Here is a 24,905-nt window from a genome sequence, read left to right on the forward strand (position 1 = left end):
ACAAACAAAAAAAAACTCTGTAATTCTTAGCAGATCAGTTAGATGACAATTGAGTGCTTTGTTGTGTCTTCTAGAGAACTACTGGTCTCCCTACAAAACTACATAAGCACCTGTTTCTATGCAGTCACATAGTTGAACATCAACATATAATCAGTGGTTATTAAAAATGAGTTTTTAATACAATCTAATTCCATGTTGGATTATATTTCACGGAAGAGATATGTGATGATGATTTATCAGACATCATGCATTAAAATTACTGTGCAGATTTCCACATATTTTTTGTAGTGAGTTTTAGTTTTGACAGCCACAGAAATCATTCAATATATGTTATAATTTTATGCCCTAAATATGATATTTTTTGGCCACAGAGATTTTACTGAAAGCTCATTTTTAAGTTGAGCAGATAGTGGCTTATATACTTGCATTTGTTTATGTGCTTTAGCAAATTTTAAATCCCATGAGCCAACTTTCCATGTATTTTAAGTGCCTGCAATTTAGACATCATTCTATAATGTGGGACTTAGTGTTCCCCCAAATCTAATCAAGTGATGTTAGTGTAACCCATAGGGTTATTCACACTGTAGTATAGCAATAGTAAAGAATATAAAGAAGTTATGGGGGCAGACCTTACTTTCCCTGAAACCACATAATTAGTTTTAGGTTTTGTTTTGTTTTGGTTTTCATGATCTAAGTTTTGTTTTTCATGATCTAAGTTTTGTTTTTCATGATCTAAGTTGTCTTTAAAACTTCTTAGATGAGTTGGTATGAGTTCACATTTGCTAATGTGTCTTTAGCATTTTTGTCCCCCCCAAAATTATAGCAACATATTATTTTTAATTTTCTAAATTCTCTACAGTGTTATATTGTGTGCTGAAGATTCTGATTTCCATAGCATTTTCCATCAGAGTCTCAAATAAGTTATCATATCCTTGTCAGTGTAAATTATGTTTGCATACGTGTTATACATATTCATTTTCATATATATTCATAAAGCTAGAAATTATGGACCTGTTTTCCTTACTTCTGAAAAGTGTGATGATATAACTCTAGGAAGCAAAGTTATTAAAAGATCTTTTGAAGGGAAGTAGAGAAAAGTGACAAAAAATATTTAAAATTTGATCTGTTTTTTAAAAAAGTCAGCATAAGGGCATGTCCCCAGAAGAACTCTCCGAACCTGTTTTCAGCAGATGGCATTGCTTTCACCCTCCCTCTCCCACTGCTCCCACTCACATCCCCCCGGGGCCTCCTCATTGGCCAGGGGAAGTCCAGGCTTCTGCATTGCAACCCAGGTCTTTCACACTCTGGCTCCAGAGTCAGATGGCTCTCTCCATCCTTGTATGTTGTGCTGTTATCCAGTGGGAATTATGAACGTTTGACAGTAGGTAAAAGCTTAGGGCTTATACGTTGTGCTTAGGGCTTTGCATACATGATCTCACTGACCCCTCACGAGGACCCTATAGAGTAGCATTGTTACTACCGTTTTCCCCCAAGGAAACTGAGACTTGGCAAGGTGAAGCGACTCGTCAGCAAGTAAGCGGTGGAACCAGTTTACAGACCCAGGTTTGGCCCCCAAATCATATCATTACTCAGGAGCTGGTGACCTTGACATCCCTCTTGGGCAGGAATCTAACCCATCTATGAATCCTGTAGGAAAGGAGACCTGGATCATTGTAACAACACATAGGTTGCTGGGAACAAATCATATCAGAATAATATTTCCTTTTTTGGACAGCATTGCTAAGCTTCTAGGTCAGAGGAAGTGCTGGGTTTGGATATTGTGTTTTAGGATTTGGGGAAAGTATTTGGCAAAGTCTCTGAAGAGATCCTGTAGACACTGTGTATTATGAAGTAGCCGATAGTTCTGCTATGAGGGTTGAATGGTTATACCTAAATAGGCTTGTATCAGTCAGAGTTGATTGGAGGAAACAAACTGCTTTAGGTGTTTTAAACATAAAGAGATTTAAGTCAGAGATGTGAATATTAACAAAATCAGTGGAAAGGTTGGAGGAGAGGGCTGTGTAGACTAGGCCTTTAGGAATGACTCCTGCATCCCAGAAGTGACCCCATATGGGACCTACTACTACTGCTATTGTCAGGAAGGCAGTGAATCCAGAGGCTGCCATTGGCCTCTGGAGTTCAGTACTACAGGTTGAGCGCAGTGTCTTTCGCTCTTCAGGGCTGTGAACACTACCAGTGCTCCTGCCCCTGTGAGGCTGGTGACTGGATGCAGGCATGCTGCTCTGAGACCTTCACATCATGACCGCGCTTGCCGGAGGCTCATGGCCTCTGCCTCACTTCTTGCTTTCTCACTCATGAGAAAGTGCACTTACTCAGGATAAGGTGCAGGGAGTTCTGGGAAATGCAGTGTTTCGCTCTCCAGAGGCCACGCGGTGGTTGCTAAATTTCAGTCAGCCGTAGTGTTAAATCATAAATTGTCAACGAGAAGATTTCTCATTGATGCTACAGGGCTTAGGCCTCAGCCCTGGCTAGGCTCAACATTTTTTTACAGAAACTTGGATGAAGCTATAGAATGAAAGTCTGTTAGAATTGCAAATGACGTGAAGTGGAGCAAAATAAAAATACATTCTAAGACACAATCAGAATCTGCAGGGATTTCCACAGGCTGGAGCAGTGGGCTTGATTTACAAGATAAACCCTGCTCCTGGGTCCGTGTAACTAGCCTCACAAGTGTCCATCACAGCAGCAGCCCCTCAGAGATGCTGGTTCTGCAGACTAGAGTAGGACCTGGGCATCTCTAAAAAATAAATTAAAAAATAAAAACAATAAAACTGTACAAGTATTTCTGAGGTGTGGCTAGGACTGATAACCATTTTTTAGAACGAGGAAATAAGCAGCTTTACTCTGCTTTCAGGGCCTAGAATGAACCTGGAGTATTTAGGAAGGGTGAGACACTGTGGAGATAGTCAGCAGAGAGTGAGCCAGATGGTAAAGTAAAACGGAGGCCGTGTAGTATTAAGAATGGGTGGAAGAGGGCTCCTGGGTGTCTCAGTCCTTTAAGTGTCCAACTCTTGATCTCAGCTTAGGTCTTGATCTCAGGGTGGTGAGTTCGAGCCCTGTGTTTGGTTCTACATTGGGTGTGGAGTCTACTTTAAAAAAAAAAAAAAGAGCGGGTGGAGGAATAACTGGTCCTGTTTAGGTTTTACACTGTTTATTTGTATTAACCTTTCATACTCTGTTTATCAATGATTAAATATTGGGTTAAGCAATTGTAGTTGAATACATATTTTTAAAAAGTCTTCTTTTCATACACCTATAATACATAGTGACTTTTAAAATATGTCAGTTTATTGTTTCATTTTGGACAATACATTCTTGTAATTTCACTTAATTTCTAAGAGAAAGAAAATTAGGTTCTGCTTTAGATTCTTAGGAGTTTATCCTGGAAATAGGTTCTAGATGGATTTTAAAAGGCTTTAGGAGAGATACCAAGAAGGGGAGACTGACCATTGGGTATTCCCGCTCCCTCATTCATCTAATGTCCCTAGATGAAATTGTGAGGGACCATTTGCTCTGAGCAACAACTTCCGTGTCCCATTCTTTGCTTAGTGACATCTTCTCTCCAAGCTCTGGTTCAGTTCCTTTCCTTTCTTCTTCCTCCCCAAACCTATTTTAGGAAAGTACCGGATATGTAGTTATAAAATGATTAATAGTGTTTTATGTTGATGAGTTTTTTTCCCCCCCAAATTACAGAGCTTTGTGCCAAAGGAATAAATTGCTAAGGATGGAATTTGATTGCCAAGAAACAATTAACCAGTGTAGCAGAGTGTGTAGGGGAAATCCCATTTCCACATCAGAGATCTTACCATTTTTTCATGAAAAACTGCTGTATGCATCTTTAACTGATTAGATTGATCATGACAATAAAGGTGACAGCAGTAAACTACAGCTCCTACTTGCAGCTGGGTGCAAATACCCATAATAATACTGGGCAGTTAGCAGTCCTTGGTTTTCCTTGACAGAGGTACAAAATGTCCAGCTAATGTGTGGCTACAGTGGTTTGGACTTTCCTGTGGGTACTGAATATGTTTTGCTCTTCTGTGTGCTCTTGGTCTGTGGAATGTTTAATGATGTGTGACCCAGCTTGGACCTGTCAGTGTAGATATTTTGGTCATAAGATACCTCTTTTACTAGCAAAAGCACAGACAAGTATGTAAATAGGAGTCTTCCTTATACAGATGAAAATCTGTCTTTCTTGTAAAGGCCTCTGAAGAAAGGGTTTCCATAGACACACAGTGGCCATTACAATGGTCATTACTCACACAGGAAATCATCCCTTTTATTTAACTAAAATCCCTGGGCTTCAATCTGTCTGCTTCCCTTTATTCTGCCCTCATTGAAGATGGAAAACAGCTGGTCACTATTTTCTGTGGACGAACCCTTCATATACACTTGGATACTTATTAAATTATATCCTCAGACTTTTTCTGGCTGAACAATTTCAGTCCCTTTAACCTTTGTGCAGGTATTATTTTCTAAGCTTTTAATCTTTTTTATGAATAGCCTGTGGATCTTCTCAATGTTGTCTGTATCCTCCTTTGTTTTAAAGTATCTGATGAAGTTAAGAAAAAACTGATGTCAGTAGCTTCTGTATTAACATCCTGGTTTTTATATGTATTCACCATACTCTTGGCAACAAATTAAAGGACAGATTTCCAAGATCATTAATCAGGTGGAACACCCACATCTTAAAATATTTTTAGAAGAGCAAATTAGGTAATATTCATAAATCCCTTTGATGTCAAAATATCTTATGCTAAAGTTGTGATTAATTGTTGTTTCATTCCCTATACTTAAGTGTCTTTGTCATAATCAGGTTAAGAAATTAAAAATTAAACAAATTACATTTTGTTAAAGTATTTTAGAAATTCCTTTCTATATTTAAATTTCCATGAAGGCATTTTACCTGTTTAGAAGACATGTGCAAATTAAGAAAGTTAATGACTAATTGTGGGTAGACTGGCATATTTGTTCAAGGTATTATAGTCACACAATTTAGTTTCCTTGCACATGTTCTGGGGAATGTGTGAAGGAGAAGGAAAACAATTTTTTCTTTAAAATTTCACATGCACAAAGGGATTGAGTGGTGATTATTTTATTCTTTATTGCTAAAGAATTTTTAGTTCCACAGCAAGTAGTTGAAAGAATGGGGGCCAAAACTGAGGAACGAGGTCATTTGGAACATTAAATTTATTATTAAAATAAAAAATATTTTTATAAGCTAGGGTCAGAATTCAGCTGCAACTGGAGAAATTGTTGTCAATTTAATGTGATTATTCTTTCTGTGTTTAAAAAAAGTATTTGCCATAGCAACCATAATCACGCAAGACAGAACTTACAACCTCGAGACTTTGTGCTTCACTTTTCTGTTGAAGGACTACCATTTCTTTTCTCCTTTTTTAAAAAATAAATTGTAAGTCAGAAACATCATCCTGTCTGTCCCACACTTGTGTGAACACGCAACTCCATGGAGACAACGTTGTGCGCCACGGGCATGTGTTCAGCAGTGTGTAGTTAAACATTACTAGGCAATTTCAGCTGCCCCCACCCCATAATTTTTTAGAAATTTTAAAAAGTTGGCTTTAAAATCTTCTTTACGTATAATAAAGATATGTTCTAAATATTAATAGTTTTAAATTAAACAGTGGAAAATATTGGAACTATAAGAACATACATTTGAATAAAAAATTATGTATCAGCATATCTTGTTATAAAGTCATCCAAAAAGAAAAATCTAATGGAATAGACCGCCTTCTTTTATTTAAGTTGGCTTTTAGACTTTTGTTAACTCTCTGTGAGAATGTTTATTTCTAACTTAGGAACAGGTTAGGTTCCAGAATTTCGAGTGTGGAGCCCAACAGGCATTTTACCATAGGTTTTTAGGCTAGCCTGTAAAAGACACTTAAAATTATGATGTATCTGAAATGCAGTGAAAATTAAACCACTGTGTAGAATAGTTGATTTCAAGTTTCAAATTGGGGTATTCCTGTTGTAAAACTGAAGATTGCTGCTCCTACCACTTCCTATGTCCTCCACTTGGGAATAGAAAAGTATCAGTTAGGGACTGAATTTGGTTGTATGTATGGGAAAACCAAAGTAATAGTGGTTTTAACAAAATAAGATTAATTTCTTTTCTCATTTAACAAGAAATCCAAAAACAATTATCCTGCATTGATAAGAGTGATTTTATGCTCTCATTAAAGATCCTCTCTGTGACACCATCTTGAGGTATTACTCTTCCCTTGTCCTCCTGCTAATAACTGCTAAAACTGCTAATAACAGAATAACTGCTAAATCTTCAGCCATCAAGTCTTCATTCCAGGCAGGAGGAAGGAGCAAGAAGAAATAGGGTGGGATAGAACCCATATCAAGAAAATAGAGCTTTGCCAATTCAGGGGTCTTTTCTGCTTCCATACAAATTTTAGAATTGTTTGTTCCAGCTCTTTGAAAATGTTGAAAAAGAAAAAGCTGGGGGCATCACGTTGCCTGATTTCAAGCTATATTACAAAGCTGTGATCACCAAGACAGCATGGTACTGGGACAAAAACAGACACATAGATCAATGGAACAGAATAGATAGCTCAGATATGGACCATCAACTGTGTGGTCAACTAATCTTCGACAAAGCAGGAAAAAATATCCAATTGAAAAAAGACAATCTCTTCAATAAATGGTGCTGGGAAAATTGGACAGCTATATACAGAAGAATGAAACTTGCCCATTCTCTTACACCATACACAAAGATAAACCCTAAATGGATGAAAGACCTCGATGTGAGACAGGAATCCATCAAAATCCTAGAGGAGAACATAGGCAGTAACCTCTTCGACATCAGCCACAGCAACTTCTTTCAAGACATGTCTTCAAAGGCAAGGGAACAAAAGCAAAAATGAACTTTTGGGACTTCATCAAAATAAAAGGCTTCTGCACAGCAAAGGAAACTGTCAACAAAACAAAGAGGTAACCCACGGAATGGAAGAAGATATTTGCAAATGACATTACAGATAAAGGGCTGGTATCTAAGATCTCTAAAGAACTGCTCAAACTCAACACCCAGAAAAAAAAAATAAGTCAAAAAACGGGCAGAAGACATGAACAGACACTTCTCCAAAGGAGACATACAAATGGTGGCTAATAGACACATGAAAAAATGTTCAACATCATTAGCCATCAGGGAAATTCAAATCAAAACCACATTGAGATACCACCTTACACCGGTTAGAATGGCAAAAACTAACAAGGCAAGAAACAACAAATGCTGGAGAGGATGTGGAGAAAGGGGAACCCTCTTACACTGTTGGTGGGAATGCAAGTTGGTACAGCCACTTTGGAAAACAGTGTGGAGGTCCCTCAAGACATTAAAAATAGAGCTACTCTGTGACCCAGCAATTGCACTACTGGGTATTTACCCCAAAGATACAGATGTAGTGAAGAGAAGGGGCACATGCACCCCAATGTTCATAGAAGCAATGCCCACAATAGCCAAAGTGTAGAAGGAGCCGGATGCCCTTCAACAGACAAATGAATAAAGAAAATGCGGTCCATATATACAGTGGAATATTACTCAGCCATCAGAAAGGATGAATACCCACCATTTGCATTAACATGGGTGGAACTGGAGGGGATTATGCTAAGTGAAATAAGTCAGGCAGAGATACAATTATCATATGGTTTCACTTATATGTAGGACATAAGGAATAGCATGAGGGACATTAGGAGAAGGAAGGGAAAAATGAAGGGGGGGAAATCAGAGGGGGAGATGAACCATGAAAGACTATAGACTCCGGTAAACAAAGTGAGGGTTTCAGAGGGGAGGGTGGTGGGGGCATGGGTTAGCCCGGTGGTAGGTATTAAGGAGGGCACGTATTGCAATGAGCAGTGGGTGTTATACACAAACAATGAATCATGGAACACTATACCAAAAGGTAATGAAGTACTGTATGGTGACTAACATAGCGTAATAAAAAAAAAGAAAAGAAAAGAAAACCCCATGGATAAATTACTCCCAGACATTCACAACAACTCAACAATGAGAAAAAAAGTGGGTTTTGTTTCTGCATCTGATGAAGTTATACTGATCATGATGATAATTCAGGATTAGTTTTAATCACGTTTTAAAGTCTAATGATTAAATCAGCCTCACAACTTACCTTTAGTAATAATAAGAATTGATAAAGATGTTTTGAGAATACAAAAAATATAGTCACAATGACAAGGACATAGTATGCAGGAAAGCACCGAATGACCAGTTTTGGAAGAGACTGAATGACTAAATAATGCCGGCTACAATTCTACCTTTTAAGGGTTAGTGAAAAGCTACTGTTTCACACAGTGGAAAAATACCACTTATGAAAGGGGTAGAGCATGAATTTCAACCTGGACAAACACTAGGAGAACACACTGAAATGAAGACTATATTTGCTGTCACTCTACCATTTAGAGATTCAGTTTCTTCTTTATAAAACAGGGGGTGGGACTTGGTTGGTGCTCCTCAGTGGTCATATGAGGCATCAGAATCATCTGGGGAGGGGCACTGGGCTGGCTCAGTCGGTAAAGCATGTGACTCGATGTTGGGGTTGTGGGTTCAAGCCCCATGTTGGGTGCAGAGATTACTTAAAAATAAAATCTTTGGGGGCACCTGGGTGGCTCGGCCCTTAAGCGTCTGCCTTCGGCTCAGGTCATGATCCCAGGGTCCTGCTCAGTGGTCCTGCTTCTCCCTGTCACACTCCCCTTGCTTGTGTTCCCTCTCTCACTGTCTCTCTCTGTCAAATAAATAAAAATCTTTAAAAGTAAAATAAAATAAAATCTTTGGAAACAGTGCTGTCCAATCACAAGGAGTAATTTAGATATGTAGTTTAAAATTTTCTACCATTTACTTTAAAAAATAAAAAAATATGTAATTTCATTAGCCTAATATATCAAAAATATAATTTCAACATGTAACCAATATAAAAATTATTAACGAAACATTTTATATTCTAAGAAAAAAAAAAATAGAGCTTTCCCAGAAACCTCTTCTTTTGTGTCATTGGCCAGAATTGTGTTACCTGGCCATTCCTCTCCTCAAAGAAGGGAGGATTTATAGATACTTGGTAGGTAGATTTTTCACTTTGAGACACTAGGACACTATTGCTGGTTCATATGTCTTGGGATCGAAGCTCCTGATTAAGACACAGTTAGAACCAGCACAGGACTGTTGGGATTTAAGTGTAGATTCCCAGAATGAAATTTCTTAGTGGCTTTTTTCTTTTGGACTGTCTATTCCCTTTTTATCGTCACTACTCATTTCTGACCATGCTTTCACTCTTCTGACTCAGTGCAGACATGAAGACTGTCTGGCTTTATCCTTTTTCTTTACTCTGCCTCTCTAAAGGACGTGCCTACCCAGCCCATCTTACTTTTTGTTGTGAAGGTTTTTATAAGAGACTAAAGTTTTCCCCCACTTTATTCTCTGTATTGGAAAAGCAACTTCAGAGATTTTATTTTTCTCCTCCCCTTTCCTGTGCATGTTGCTGCTCTTAAAATATAGGCCATTTTAGAATAGCCACTCTATAAATATTAGTTTCCAATAAGGAAAGATTAATCTTGTATTTACTCAGATACAGCGGTCTGAATTTAAGAGTCACCGGTATATCAAAAGATCCCTGACTGTTTTAGTGCAGCACCAGGACACTGGTAAAGATTCTGGGATGAGGAGTTTCGTACCTGTAGTTGAGGAGAAAACAAGGAAGGCCGACTAGAGTCTGTGGTGAAGCCAGTGTTGACTGGAGGGAAAAAGGTGACGAATAGTGTGAGCCTGGTGGGGGCAGCTGAGAGGAGCAGGCATCAGGGAGTGCTGTTTTCCTCAGTGGATTCATGGTGTCATAATATGTTTTTGTTTTGTTTTGTTTTTTTCTCACAGCACCTCCGTATACGAAATTTAGTTTTAAAAAAATGTTATCTAGAAGTTTGCTTCAATCCAACAGTCTCTATGTTTGTCAAATGCAGTTAGTAATTGTGATCTTCCTGGCTTTCTTACGTTCCCAGGAATTAGTTCCCAATGAAACCATTTGTACTCTCTCTGATTCTGATTTTACTATATAAACTATAATAACCCTCTCTTGTACCAGATGTCAAAGTTTTGAGATCTTTGTGCATGTAACCCATCCTAAGACTAGCTGGTTAAAATAAGAATTTACAACACAAATAAATAATCCTGTTACAAAATTACTCTTAAAAGAAAAAAAAAGAATATTGAGCAAAGAAAGGTTTTATTTGAAGGAGTATCTTTCTTCCCTCAATCATTTGATTTACTCAGTTATTTTATAGAAAATTTATTGAGCTACACTTGTAATATTTTATTTTTTATTCTCATAAAAAGGGCACAGGTGGAGAATAATTGAGGTTAAATTCCTGGATTTATTTTGGAATAAAAGGTTGCCATAGGAACCAAATTTCAATTCTGAAGATTGAAAAAGATGTCTTATAATGATGAGGCCCAGACATGAATTGAAGGTTCTTAAAATCTGTTGAAAATGTTAACGGAATGTATGTGCCATCCAGATGTCAGTAATTTAACCTTGTCAGATTAACCAATTTCTTTTTGTAACAGTAGGAGATTTAAAGGAAGAAAGTTGAAGAAAAAATATCATAAACACAAAATCTTTATGTAATGTGTATTGATCATTAAAATATGCCTTTTCTCCTACATTTTGTTCATTTTTAACATACCACTAAAGTCTGCTCTGACAGGAAATCTAAAGGCAGCTTTGGTTGTTATCTCGATACATTGTCCCTAAGGAGTTCTTTTTTCTTGGATTTTGTATTTGAGATATGAGAGTGTTCTAAGTCCTGAAGTTTACTATGAATATTGATGTTTTACACTATCCTAATTTTGATGGAATGCCTCAGTATCTTTTCAGAGGGTACCATTTGGGTCCCAGATGTTTTGTCACACTTATTTTCAACCCTTCTAAAGCCTGAGCAGCTCTAATTGGAGGATGAGTCTTTAGATAAACAGTCTTTTCTTTTTTTCCACTAATACACGCATATTCTGAATATAAGATTCCTTCTGACTTTACTGGGACAGGTGCTTCTAAAAATTGTTGTAGTCACAGTAATTTCTCAAATTTATTATTACCAATACACAGTTACTAGTAATGAAATACTAGCAGCCTCTATTAATTCAAAAGTAACGATGTTGAAAAGCCACATACCATCTCATTACCTCTTCCTCATGCCATCAATGTGGAACATCTGGGTGGATAATCAAAAACACCTATTGATGATCGTAGTTATCTTACTTGTGAAATTATTTGGGTGAAGGATTTGGATTCCCACATTAGGGAATAGTTTAATGAAAAGGTAAACTCAAAAACATATATAAAAGACATAATTCATAGGCTGAAAATAAAAAATAAACATTACTTTTACTAATAATTATTCTTGTTTGCTTACATTGTATCATAATGACTCACTTGATCAGGGATTAAGTTCAACCATTGGAACACCCGTGAGAAAATGAAAAAGGTCTCTGCATAGGTATTAAAAAATAAGATCACTTGCAGATAAACATCTGCAGATGTATAGAGAAAACTTGGTTAACTTAAAAGAATTAGTTACCTTAAAAACATACAATCAGCAGGGTCTCGAGATATTTGTACAACCCATGTTCATTGCAGCATTATTCACAATAGTCAAAAGATGGAAGCAACTCAGGTGTTCATTGGCCATGAATGGATAAACAAAATGTGACATATACATGAAATGGAGTATTATTTAGCTTAAAAAGGAAGGGAATTCTAACATATGTTACAACATGGATGAACCTGAAGGACATTGAGCTTTAGAACTTAGCTTTGGCTTTAGAACTGCTAGGTTTGAGGCAACAATAACTCACCTCAGATGGAGGAATCCAATTGTAAGAGGCAGTAAAGTCAGAGGATAGAACTTAGAAACGAGCTTTAGAAATAAAAATTGGTTTTCTGACTTAAAAAATTATGGCAGAACTCTAGAAATAGAAGCAAGGTCTGGGCTGAAGTGAGAGTTAGGAGTCAGATATAAATATGTTAGGCGAAACTATGGGAGTCCAGGACGAGGTGGAATCAGCTAGAAAGACTAGAAGGAAGACATATAAGACAAACCTGGGTAAGTCTTTATAACTTCCTTAGTTTGTAGTGGTGCACAATGACAATACCAGTGCAGCCTTACATATTTACAACCAAACACTCAGGTTTTAAAATTTTACTTCATTTGACAAATTTCAAATATACTTGAAATGATTTTTAATAAAATTATGATAAAGATTCTTGCCAAAATTCTGAAGTGTTTCTACAATCTAAGAATATTATAGATCTCTGCCTAATCATTAGTTGAATTCTTATGTGGCCTGGCTATTTTTGTTTTTTCATTATTTCATTTTACTTTGTTCTTCATTAAATTGACAATGTTGGCCTTGAGTCTGACCAGTGTAAATGTATTATATTGCTGAATTAAAAAAAAAAAAAACTTCATACTTCAGTAAGAGCCATACTTTCTTAAATATAAGAATTTATACCCTCCCTATGTTCTTTGTTTACCTAAGGAAACGCAACTTCACCACAAGTACAAAGACCGTCTTTCATGGACTACTTTGATAAACAGGACTTCAAGAATAAGAGTCATGAAAATTGTAATCAGAACATGCATGAACCTTTCCCTATGTCCAAAAATGTTTTTCCTGATAACTGGAAAGTTCCTCAAGATGGAGACTTTGACTTTGTAAGTACATTCAATTCTTCCATTTGTGTTTCATCCTTCTTCATTTTACCATCACCCTGAGAAGCACAGTTTGTGTGTCTTTATTAAATTTAGACTGTGTATTAATATTCAGCATATAGCTATATATGTGGGTATGGGAACTGTGAAACTATAGTTTGCTTGTAGATGGGTGCTTGCAGAGAAATGTAAATAATTGCTTATATCAGAGCCCAAATTTAGAGAAATGTTTAGGACTCTTATTAAAATGACAATTATGTCAGAAATGTTTCTCAGTAATGCAAATATGAAATACTCTGTCAGTAAATTCAGTTTCCAAAATAAATGATGCAAAGGTATTTATGACATAGAGTTTGAGACATTTGCCTCAACTTCGAAAGTTAATTGAATTAGTTTCTACTTGAGTAAGTGTTAATTCCCCTTGGTTTGTCAGAAATAATAGTCCTATTGTGTATCTAGTTAGCATATAAATTTCAATATAAAACTGTGCCTTATTGTTTCTTTGTTATATTTTCTCTTTATTTCTTCTGCCCGGCTCCTTATTATTCATTTCCTTTAAAGAGTGTGTACAATATAGGTAAATAGTTCTGAAGCAACTATTTCCACATCTTGAGAGAGTAAATTCTCAAAATGAGTTCTTTAATGTAGTAGAAGTTTTTTATGAAGTAAATTTTTACTTTAGCATGTTTTAAATAATGTTACTTTTACATATTGTTCTGATTTTTTCCAGATAAAATAACTACAATCCTATATGGCGATACATATTAATAAATACATTTATTTATAAGTAAATAGAATTTTAGATGTATATGTGTCTTAAAAATTTTTAAGTAATAATAAGCCATTTTGCTTCATCAACATGCCTCTAAATGCTTTGGGATTGTTAATATTTTTAATGTTAAGTACTTTTCTCCTAAATATTGTGATTATTTGTGTTTTTAAATAATCAGATAATAAACTTTCAAAGTCTGTCCCCAGTATAGCTAGTACGAATTGCTAGCAAACATTAGCAATGGCACAAGTTTGCCTGAAAACATTAATTGTAACATCTATTTATTTTTGTTTTTTCAATTTTGAAGTTAGGTATTAGAAAATAAAATCTGTATTTCTGTACTGGTAAGATTTCATTTTAAGCCATCTACTTCTTAAAAAGTCATAAATTATTTAGAATGCTGAACATTCAAGCTTTAAATCATTCATGAACATGATGAATTATGTAAAAGTGTTTAGCATCAAAGAACTCTGTCTTGTCTCAGTTGGAATAAATCTTAATAGCCTCTGGGAAACAGTTTGAAATGAGCTACAAAGTAATGAATAAGTTATCTTGATTAAGAAAGAGCAAATAAAATGATTTAATTCTGTTTCAGTTAGTCTTTGCTACCACCCCCAAAACTTAGTGGCTTAAAATAGCAACTCTTTTATTTGTTCACAATTTTTGTACCCACAAGCGTTGTGACTAAGTTCAGCTGAGTGGTTCTTCTGCTGGTCTCACCCGGGGTCTCTCAGGTGGCTGTAATCATCTGACAGCTTGCCTGGATCTGAATGATCGCTCTAAAATTACCCACTCTTGTGTCTGGCAGTGGTGCCCACACTAGGCTAGGCCATATGATGCCATCAAGCAAGCCCGGCACTTTTATGTGGTGGTAGTAGCCTACCAAGAGGGTGGCAGCAGAAGTGGTAAGGCCTCTTAGACCTATGCCTAGAACCTGCACGGTGTCCATTAATAATAGCATCAAAAAGAATGAATACTTGGGAATAATCTTAACCAAGGAGGTGAAAGACTTATACACTGAAAACTACAAAGCGTTGCTTAAAGAAATTAGACACCGATACATAGAATGATATTTCATGTTCATGGATTACAAGATTTAATAATGTTAAGTTGTCAGTATTGTCCAAAGCAATCTACAGATTTAGTGTTATCTCTGTCAAAATCCCAGTGACTTTTTCTTTTTTTAGCAGAAATAGAAAAATCTATCCTAAAATTCATATGGAATTTCAAGGGACTCAAATAGTCAAAACAATCTTGAAAAGGATTTCTCCTTGGAGGTCTCATACTTACTTGATTTCAAAACTTACTACAAAGCAACAGTAATCAAAACAAGACAGACATATAAACCAATGGAGTAGAACAGAGAGCCCAGAAATAAACTGTCCCATTTATAGTGAAATGATTTTGACAAGGGTACCAGGACCATTCAGTGGGGAAAGGACAGCCTTGTCAACAAAGGATGCTAAGAAAACTGGATAGCCACATGCAGAAGAATGAGGTGGGGACCCTTACCTTACATCATGCACAAAAATTAACTCAAAATGAATCAAAGATCCAAACATAAGAACTAAAACTATAAAAGCCTTAGAAGAAAATATAAGAGAATCTTTATGACATTGGATTTGGCAATGATTTCTTGGGTATGATCCCAAAAGCACAGGGAACAACAACAAAAAATAGATAAACTAGGCTAATTAAGATGTTTGTGCACCTAGGAACACTGTCAATAGAGTGAAAAGGCAAACCATGGAATGGGAGAAAACATTTGCAAATCACATATCTGACAAGGGGTTAACATTCAGGATATATAAAGAACTACTACAACTCAACAGCAAAAAAACAACCAAGTTAAAAAATGAATGAAGGACTCAAATATTTTACCAAAGAAGTTACACAAGTGGCCGACAAACAAATAAAAAGACACTCAATATTGCTAATCATTAGGAAAATGCAAATAAAACCACAGTGAGATACCACTTCACACTCAAAGTGGAATGTTAAAGAGAGAGTGAACAAGTCTTGGTGAGAATATGGAGAAAGTGGAGTCCTTCCTTACGTACGGGAGGTGGGAATGTAAAATGTTTCACCTGCTGTGGAAAACAATATGGCATTCCTCAAAAAAATTCAACATAGAATTACCATGTGATCCAGCAATTTTGCTTCTGAGTATATACTCAAAAGAAGTGAAAGCAGGGACTTGAACAGAGATTTGTGCATTGTTCGTAGCAACATTATTCATGATAGTCAAAAGGTAGAAGCAAACATTCTACTAGAAATTGTCATAATTAAAATTCAACAAATATTAGAATATTGAATTTAGGAAATTGGAGGTCATTTGTGATCTTGGTAAGGACCATTTCAGTACCCCGCTTTTTAAATTTTCACACACAGCTTTTGACATACAGCTTTCCACTGTTCCTTTTAGGCTCATTCTGGTTTTGTGAATTAGAGCATTGAGTTTCCAGTGGCCAGTTCCTATAAGTAAACTTTTGGTAACATTGTCAGCCATCATAGATTTTGGAGTCCTTCTATCTGAAAACTCCAAAATTTGTTAGAAAACATTAAACTAATTCAAAAAATGTTCTACTCTCTGCTTTGGATTGTGCTGGACATTATAGGTAAATAAATTTATAAAGTTAAGATATAAGTTAATTCTAACCCAGAGCAATAATTTAAATATCCTGTGGTTTTGCATAAGCAGGGACTTAGTAAAGGCTGGAGTATTATGTGAAATCATATCGTGGAAGGGGACTATAAGCTTTGAAAGATGGGTAACAGAAGGAGGGAAGGCAGGCGCTACAAAGAATGATGTGTGTAGTAAAACATTTAGAGGTAGGAAACCACAAGGTGTATTGGATGAAAATGAAATTGGGCCTTTCAAGTTCATATCGAATGATATGATAAATGAAGTGGGAAGGTAGGTCTGGCTCAGATGGTCGAAGCCTTGATTGTAAAGTCTGAATTTTTATTTCCTGAACAGTAGAAAACCACTGAAGGTTTTTAAGTTGGAGAGTGACATGATGAAAGTGTTTTAGAATATTAATCTCGATTGTAGCATGCAGGATTGATTGATAGGAAAAGACTAGAGGTAAGGGAAATCAGATACGTGAAACAGGCTTTGAAATAAGATGGTAATAAAGTAGAAAAGAAACAACAAAAACAGGAGTAAGTGTAGGAGACATTAGAAAAGATTAAAAAACAGAAATAGCTGTCTTACTAGATGAAAGAATGTGCTTTTGGTTAAGGTGAGGAACTGGAGAGTAGAAGGTGAAAGTTAAAAAAAGAGAGAGAAAAAAGAAAAATGCCCTCACAGTAGGAAAGAGGCTTTAAGAGGTGGATCCAGTTTTTGCAGAATTATTTCTTTTCTGATATATTCAGGGCATGTAGCCTTAACAGGGGAGTTGGGGGGTGGGCAGGGACAGTGTCACTAGAGCGGTTCTTACTTCTCCAGCATTTATGCACCTGTCAGCTGGAGCTGCTCGACCCTCTCATCACTTTGAGGAAAGTGGAAAATGCTGTCACAGCTACTGAGGGGAATGTAAATGGGTATAAAGAGGAAATGAATAAAGGAAGGATTACCAGGGGATGAATAAAGAATTGCCAAGAGTCTGGTGAGTGCGGTAGAAGACAAAGAGTGTGTGAGAGGGGCTAAAGGAGTAGGAAGAGAGGAAGCAAAGGCAGAACAAAGCGGAAGGGGTTTGATGGAATCCTTTGCTTACAAAGTTAAGCAGATTCAAAGCAAAGACAGATTTCCACTTAAAACACCAGCTGGTAATGATAAGGGAAATCTGGTCTTATTCATCTCATCATATATTAGATATAGAATGTTAAAAAATGTGACTCATCAAAATACAAGTGTGCTAAGGTTTATGTGTTTATCTTTTCTCTTTATGATGTGTCTCAAGGCTACCTTCCAAAAAAGAACTGGAGTTTTATGTGGTTCCTATGTCTATTAAGTAGAAGTTGCTTAAAACAACCTGAAGTTGTTTTGACCATATTTCCAGCACGTAGAAGGTTTATCCTTTTGCACTGAGGAAAATAGGTTTCAAGAAAGAAAAATCAAAGTGAGCACTTCATTGTCTTTCGTAGTATTCAGGGAAGATTCCTAAAGGACAAAACTTATTCAGAAAGGTACTTGCTAGACAGATGCGCAGAGTAGATAAGAAGCATTATTTATCTTAAAGCCTATATGCAACGGGATTTGTATATTTTCTGTAAGCATTTGTCTTTTGTTTTTTCTGTGAACTGTTTGTTTCATGTCAGTGTTCCTGGGTGTAAGGAGATGATGGGAGTATTAATTTATGATTTCACCAGTTTGGAGGTAATAAAAAGAAAGGATAAAATATATTTGGGCTAATTGAACCAGTTATTTTAACTCTCCTAAAAAACATTCTGTTTATAAAGGGTGTGCCTATGAAGATTCCTAAAACAAATGTAAAAGGCAAATCTGTTTATTATAGCACTAGTCTGATGTTTCAGTTTTTGTTAGAATTATTTCCAAACAGCCTTAGCATCCAGATTGTTTAGTGTTAAACAGAGAGCGTGTAGATCATGTTTTGCAGAAATTACAGTATCATACTTAAATAGATATATTTTGGGTAACGTAAAGATTTTGGAATAAGAACAAAAACTTTAAAAGCCATCTGTTAACCTACTCTATTGGTTCCATTTTTTAAAAACGAAAAAAATTGGATTGACAATAATTACTAGTATAAGAGGGATTAGGTAAATCAGCCATTTTTTGGTCTTTGACTCAAACTGAAATGTAAGTTAACCTTTCTTGATTACGATGATTCTTAAATATTTATTCAATTTGCGTTGTTCTTTTGAGCTAATGGACACAAAAATCATCCAGAGCAGCACTGGAGAAAAAGTCTCAATTAATGGTAGCAGAAGGGGGGAAAAAAGTCTTCCCCTCCAAGTATAAATTTGCCTCAGACTTTCATAAGTGTTTTTACACTGATTCCTGGATTGGCAAGTCTGTATGGGTCTAGGGAAACAAATAAGCAAACACACATCTCACTGCTGCACAACACGGAAAGCAGCAAGGCCAGACCCACCACGTGCATTTTAGGAATCGTCCCTTGTTCTGGAGAAATGTTTCTTTCTCAGGATCTTTTCACCCTCCTACTACAGCAGCAGCAGTTAGGCGGGGTAAACAAGGGGAGAAAATGATGGAGTGCAAGCACCCATCTATGCAGACCCGTGTAGTGACGCCGGCCCTTTGGAAAGCCGTCAGGGACACAGGCCCTGCTGAGAGCCCGGAGGTAAAGACTGAAGCCAGCGACATCACCAGTTTTTACCAGAGTAGTAGCCTGGTATCATCTGCTTTATTTTTTTAAAGAGATGGTAGCTGAAAGTTTCCCTCGTAATGGACTCCTTAGTCAAAGAACTTCTTGTTCTCTTCAGTCCCTAGTTGTGTGGACGGAGGAAACCACTTCAGTTGAATGAAGTATTTAAGCATATTGTCATCCATTAGCTTTGCATTAATTAAGTGATTATTGTCAAGTATTTCCAGATGTTTGCAAAAGTATTAACAAAGTATGAAGAGATAACTGTAGATATTACAGATTTATTTCTTCTGGGATAAAGAAGAAATAAACACAGACTCTCAAGTGTTTTAGTGGATAGCCCTGGATAAGAGTTTATGATTACAGGTGTACATGTGGCCTGAGCTTGAGTGTATGTGGCACATTGTGCTTTCACTACGCACTCCTTCCTTGTAGAGCCAACAGGAAATTAAAATTAATGAGAAGCCTGCACTTTAAAATACTTGCAGAATTCTTGACTATTTCAGTCCTTTGCCAGCTCACGAAATCTGTGCTGGCAATCGTGTCCAACAGATGGTGTGGCGTGTGCAGAGTTCTATCATGTGATTGTCTAGGTCCCTGTAGAATTTTTATACGATTTTGACTATCAGTATCCTGAGACATTTAAGTCATAACCTTTGTTTTGAAAGGAGAGTGGCCTTCTTGAAAGATAGGTGTTTATATACAGGTAGGAATAAAATGGTAATAGTTACCCAGCAATTAAACTGAATTTAGTTGATTCCGTAGTAGCTAAAGTCAACAAAAACTATTAGTGTCTCTGAACTGCTACATTGGTTCCTCAGTATAATTTAATCCATTTGGCCACCTCAGGTAGAATGAGCGTTTTGCTCTCTCATTCCCAAATATGCTGTTTAAAACTTCCATAATTTCAGAAAGTGTTATTTAGTGGTTGTATCTGGGCAAGGTCTACTGGAACATTAAGCTAATTCTGCTTATTTAGATAATACCTTAAGTTAAAACTGATTATATCACCATTTCTTTTACAAAGTGAGCAGGCCTGTACTTATTGGATTAATTAAGATAGAAAGCACAGGTGCACTGTGTGGTTTCTTGTCATCATGTTGGAATTTATTAAGATGTTTAAAGCACATGGCAAAAAGAGAAATGGCTTACCAAGAAGAGTTCTAACAAGCATAAACTTTCCTAATGGTAATTTGTTCTTTTTTAAATGTCATTTATTTAGAAGATTGTGTTGAAAAATTGGCTACTTTACATTTTAAAACAAAGATATTATACTCCAAGCATATGTTATGGCTAATCTTGATGGCTGAGGAAGTTGTTTTGACTGTGTGGGCTTTCTGTTCATAACCTCATTTTGAATGTTTGGTCAATAAGCAATGGGGACTGTTGGGATCATTACATCAAAAGAGATGTTAAGAACCAATCGTGGCATTTAGGATCAAAGAGTGAACAATATAATTTGTCACCTTTTAATTTAAGACTGATGTCCCATAGTGTTTACTTCTTAAATAAACCAATAGATTTCAAGTAAGTTGTTAGTCGGACTAACTGAGGTTACTAGTAATACATATATCAGGTTGTGTTGATAATAAAAGAGAGATTTTTTACTTTAACTGACTTAAATGAAATTTCTTTAAATCTAAAATTATTTTTGTACTTTCATACTTAATTCAGATTTTCAGAATGTGTACATGGTATCTTAGTGTCAGAACCCTTTACATAAGTAGCTTTCATCATACTTCCCGACATAATCTTTCACAGTTAAAAGTACACTGTTCTTTTTGGGCTTATTAGATTTGCTGGCCTAGTTAAACTAATAATGACACCATTCTTTCCCATCCTGATGTTAGGTTGGCAACGTTTCCCTATAGTACTTCTCGCTCATTAAAATAGAAAAGTTTCATGAGGTTGGATTCAGTATGTTAGAAGACTTTCCAGTAAATAATAGGTTTTGTTTTCTTTTGTTAATTCAAAACCTAGCTGTCTCTATTTAAAACCAAACTAGTTTTGGTTCATAATTTTATCTGTCAATAGCAGAAAAATCTTCTTGCCATAAATATAGACAGAACTTAAGGAGATAAATGAAAGAGGGTATCAAACTAATATATAGTAGCAGATAAAAGAATTTTGGAAAACAGATATCTTAATTTCATTAATTTATTTTGAAGAGACGTTTTTCATGGTTCTTAATAAAGGACCTATTTTTTCTTTATGAATTAAGTAATAGTGCATGTTTAATTTGGTACACAGTATGCAGTATAATTAAAGTTGTTGTTAATTATTCAGGTGTCTTACAAAAGGCCCAGTAACCTGGGTTAGAGTATCAAGTTGTAATTCTACAAGGCCTTCAGTTTAGTTAACTTTCTTTATTAATGTGAGAAAGCATGAAGCTACATAATAAAGTTACAAATGTATAAATATATGAAGAGCTAATAATCAGCCATGCTTTTTCAGTAACTAGTCAAATGAAACGAGTAGTCAGTTGTGAATTATTGTTGCTAATGGAAGAAAGATCTAAAACAGCTAATCATTTTAGTGATTATATTCTTTGATGAAAAGAAATTTACTGTCTCATTAGAACTTCGGTGATGGTACAAAATTCCTGAAATTGGCTTTCTTTTGATTTTAAACATTCAATCATTCTTGCCTTGTCTCTGAACAATGAAAGCTTTCTCTTAGCATATCTATATAAGGCACAATAGAAACAAAATGCAGGTAAGTGCCCCCCTTGAGTTGCAGAAATCAGTTAATTACAGCTAATATCTATAAGCAAACTCTATTTTTCCATTTTCCTTTACTATAGTATTATAGGTAGAGTCTTACAGAAAAATATTTTTAAATAACTGAGTTAAGAAACTTAGGTCATTGCTGAACCCTCAGCTGTCTAGGAGTCAGCATTTAATAGCAGCTCTTTAGATATGGTAGAAATTCACCATTTTTGTTGTTGTTTTGTAAGTTTTTATTTAAATTCTAGTTAACATACAGTGTAATATTAGTTTCAGATGCACAAGATAGTGATTCAGCGCTTCCGTACAACACCCAGGGCTCATCACAACAAGTGCACTCCTTAATCCCCATCACCTGTTTCACCCATCCCCCCACCCAGCTCCCCCTGGTAACCATCAGTTTGTTCTCCGTAGTTAAGAGTCTGTTCCTTGGTTTGCTTCTCTCTTTTTTCCCCCTTTGCCCATTTGTTTTATTTCTTAAATTCCACATGTGAGTGAAGTCATACCATATTTGTCTTTCTCTGACTAGCTTATTTCACTTAGCATTATACTCTCTAGCTCCTTCCATGTTGTTGCAAATGGCAAGATTTCATTCTTTTTGATGGATGAGTAATATTCCGTCATGTATATACACCCCATCTGCATTATCCATGCATCAGTTGATAGACACTGGGGCAGTTTCCATAATTTGACTATTATAGGTAATGCTGTTATAAACATGAGGGTGCATATATCCTTTTGAATTAGTATTTTTGTATCCTTTGGGTAAATACCTAGTAGTACAATTGCTGGATCGTAGGGTAGTTCTATCTTTAACTTTTTGAGGAACCTCCATACTGTCTTCAGAGTGGCTGCACCAGTTTGCATTCCCACCAAAAGTGTAAGAGGGTTCTCCTTTCTCCACATCCTCACCAACACCTATTATTTCTTGTGTTGTTGATTTTAGCTATTCTGACAGGTGTGAGGTAATATCTCATTGTAGTTTTGATTTGCATTTCCCTGATGATAAGTGAACATCTTTTCATGTGTCCGTTGGACATCTGTAGGGCTTCTTTGCAAAAATGTCTGTTGATATCTTCTGCCCATTTTTTAATTGGATTATTGGGTTTTTGGGTGTTGAATTTGTATATTTTGGATTCTAATTCTTTATCAGATATGTCATTTGCAGATATCTTCTCCCATTCTTAGGTTGCATTTTAGTTTTGTTGATTGTTCCTTCGCTGTGCAGAAGCTTTTTATTTTGATGAAGTTCCAGTAGTTTATTTTTGCTTTTGTTTCTCTTGCCTCAGGAGACATATCTAGAAAGTTGCTACAGCCAGTGTCAGAGAAGTTACTGCCTGTGTTCTCTTCTAGGATTTTTATGATTTCAGGTCTCATGTTTAGGTCTTTCATCCATTTTGAATTTATTTTTGTGTATGGTATAAGAAAGTGATCCAGTTTCATTCTTTTGCAATTGTCTGTCCAGTTTTCCCAACACCATTTGTTGAAGAGACTGTATTTTCCCATTGGTATTCTTTCCTTTGTTGTCGAAGATTAATTGACCATATAGTTGTGGATTTATTCTGGATTTTCTGTTCTGTTCTATTGATCTGTGTGTCTATTTTTGTGCCAGTACCATACTGTTTCATAATATAACTTTGTAATATAACTTCAATTCCAGAATTGTGATCCCTCTGGCTTTGCTTTTCTTTTTCAAGGTTACTTTGGGTATTCAAGGTCTCTTGTGGTTACATACAAATTTTAGGATTTTGTTCTAGCTCTGTGAAAAACGCTGTTGGTATTTTGATAGGGATTGTATTAAATGTGTAGATTGTTTGGGGTAATACAGACATTTTAACAGTATTCTTCTTCAATCTATGAGCATAGAGTGTCTTTCCATTTTTTTTGGTGCTATCTTGAGTTTCTTTCATCAGAGTTTTATAGTTTTCAGGGTAGGTCTTTTACCTTTTTTGGTTAGGTTTATTCCTAGGTATCTTATCGTTTGGGGTAAAATTGTAAATGGGATCGATTGCTTAATTTCTCTTTCTGCTACTTCATTTGTTGCAACAGATTTTTTAGATTGATTTTGTATCCTGTGACTTTACTGAATTTGTTTATCAGTTCTAACAATTTTTTGGTGGAATCTTTCAGGTTTCTTTATATATAGTATCATGTCATCTGCAAGTAGTGAAGTTTTACTTCTTCCTTGCTGATTTAAATGCCTTTATATCTTTTTGCTGTCTGATTGCTGTGGTTAGCCTTTCAAAATAACAGTGGTGAGAGTGGATATCCCTGTCTTTTGTTGTCATTTTTTTTTAAGCATTTTCCAGAACTTAGTCAACCTGTGAGCTTCTTTCTGAATTTTATAAGTTGCTCTCATCAGTGAGAATTTCTTGCTTCCTTAGAATCATTTATACTTTTTTCCTCTTGACTCCATATTAAAACTATCAAACTTTCATTCTTTTGGATACTATGCCCCATTTTGCTCTAATTCATGATAGGAAGCTACATTAACTTTAATAAAACTTCAGCATCTGACATTGTTTTTCTAAATACCAGTTCTTTAAGTTCAAAGTGGTATGCACAGTTGGTTGGCATGTATAATTTCACTGCTCAGAATTTTTCTGTCCTTTCGCTCCTAGCTAATAAACTAGGTATTACTAAAAATAGTAGCCAATATATATTGAGAGTTTACTATGTGCTGAGTATATTTCAAAGTACTTTCTTGACATTGATCCTTTGCAGAAGGTATTATTGTAATCCCCCCCACACACACACACTTTTTTTTTTACAATTGAGGAAACTAAAGGACAAATTAATTAGTTCAGTGGCCAAAGTCACATAGCTTCTAGGTGGCAGAGCCAAAATTTGAACTCAGGAAATATGACTTTAGAGTTTGCTCAGTACTACTTAACAATTACAGTGTTACTAAGCCTTTGTAAAGACATTAGTTTGTGTCCTAAGATAAAGTCATTAATCAAGGAAAGGAGAGGATAGTTTAATCATGGCACCGAACCAAACTGGATAGAAGCACAACTGAAGACCGTTAGAATAAAATAGGTGTTCCGGACTTGGGGTGGACAGAGGTATAGGGTCCAGAATGAATTGCCTTTGCCAGCAAAACAGAAGGATTTCTGTACACTTCAGCTGGGCAAGGGAACAGTCCTAATGGAGATAATGCCTACTGAACAGGGTATTATTGGGTATGATGCAGGAATGAGCTAGGTTACAAAGACCTTAACAGCAAGCTGAGGCTGCTTCTAGCATGTATTTAACCGTAGTCCTGTGAGCTATGGATAGCCAGTACAGAATTGTTATCAGGAAAGTAACTCTTGCCAAACTTTTTTTTTTTTTTTTTTTGTCAAAGTGAAGCAGGGGGAG

General features: G+C 36.0%; 1 protein-coding gene across 2 annotated transcripts in view; it reads left to right on the top strand.

Annotated features, from left to right (window-relative positions):
• The window catches only part of STK3 (serine/threonine kinase 3), a 269,186-nt gene that overhangs the window by 190,648 nt on the left and 53,633 nt on the right, over nt 1-24,905 (top strand). For both annotated transcript variants that reach the window (XM_045805877.2, XM_045805878.2), the window contains one exon: nt 12,584-12,759. In XM_045805877.2, coding sequence (XP_045661833.2) covers nt 12,584-12,759 — 176 coding nt within the window. The remainder of the gene's footprint in view (nt 1-12,583; nt 12,760-24,905) is intronic.

Source organism: Ursus americanus, chromosome 9 (genome assembly GCF_024610735.1).
Source record: "Ursus americanus isolate L20-20 chromosome 9, mUrsAme1.1.p, whole genome shotgun sequence".
Taxonomy (NCBI): domain Eukaryota; kingdom Metazoa; phylum Chordata; class Mammalia; order Carnivora; family Ursidae; genus Ursus; species Ursus americanus.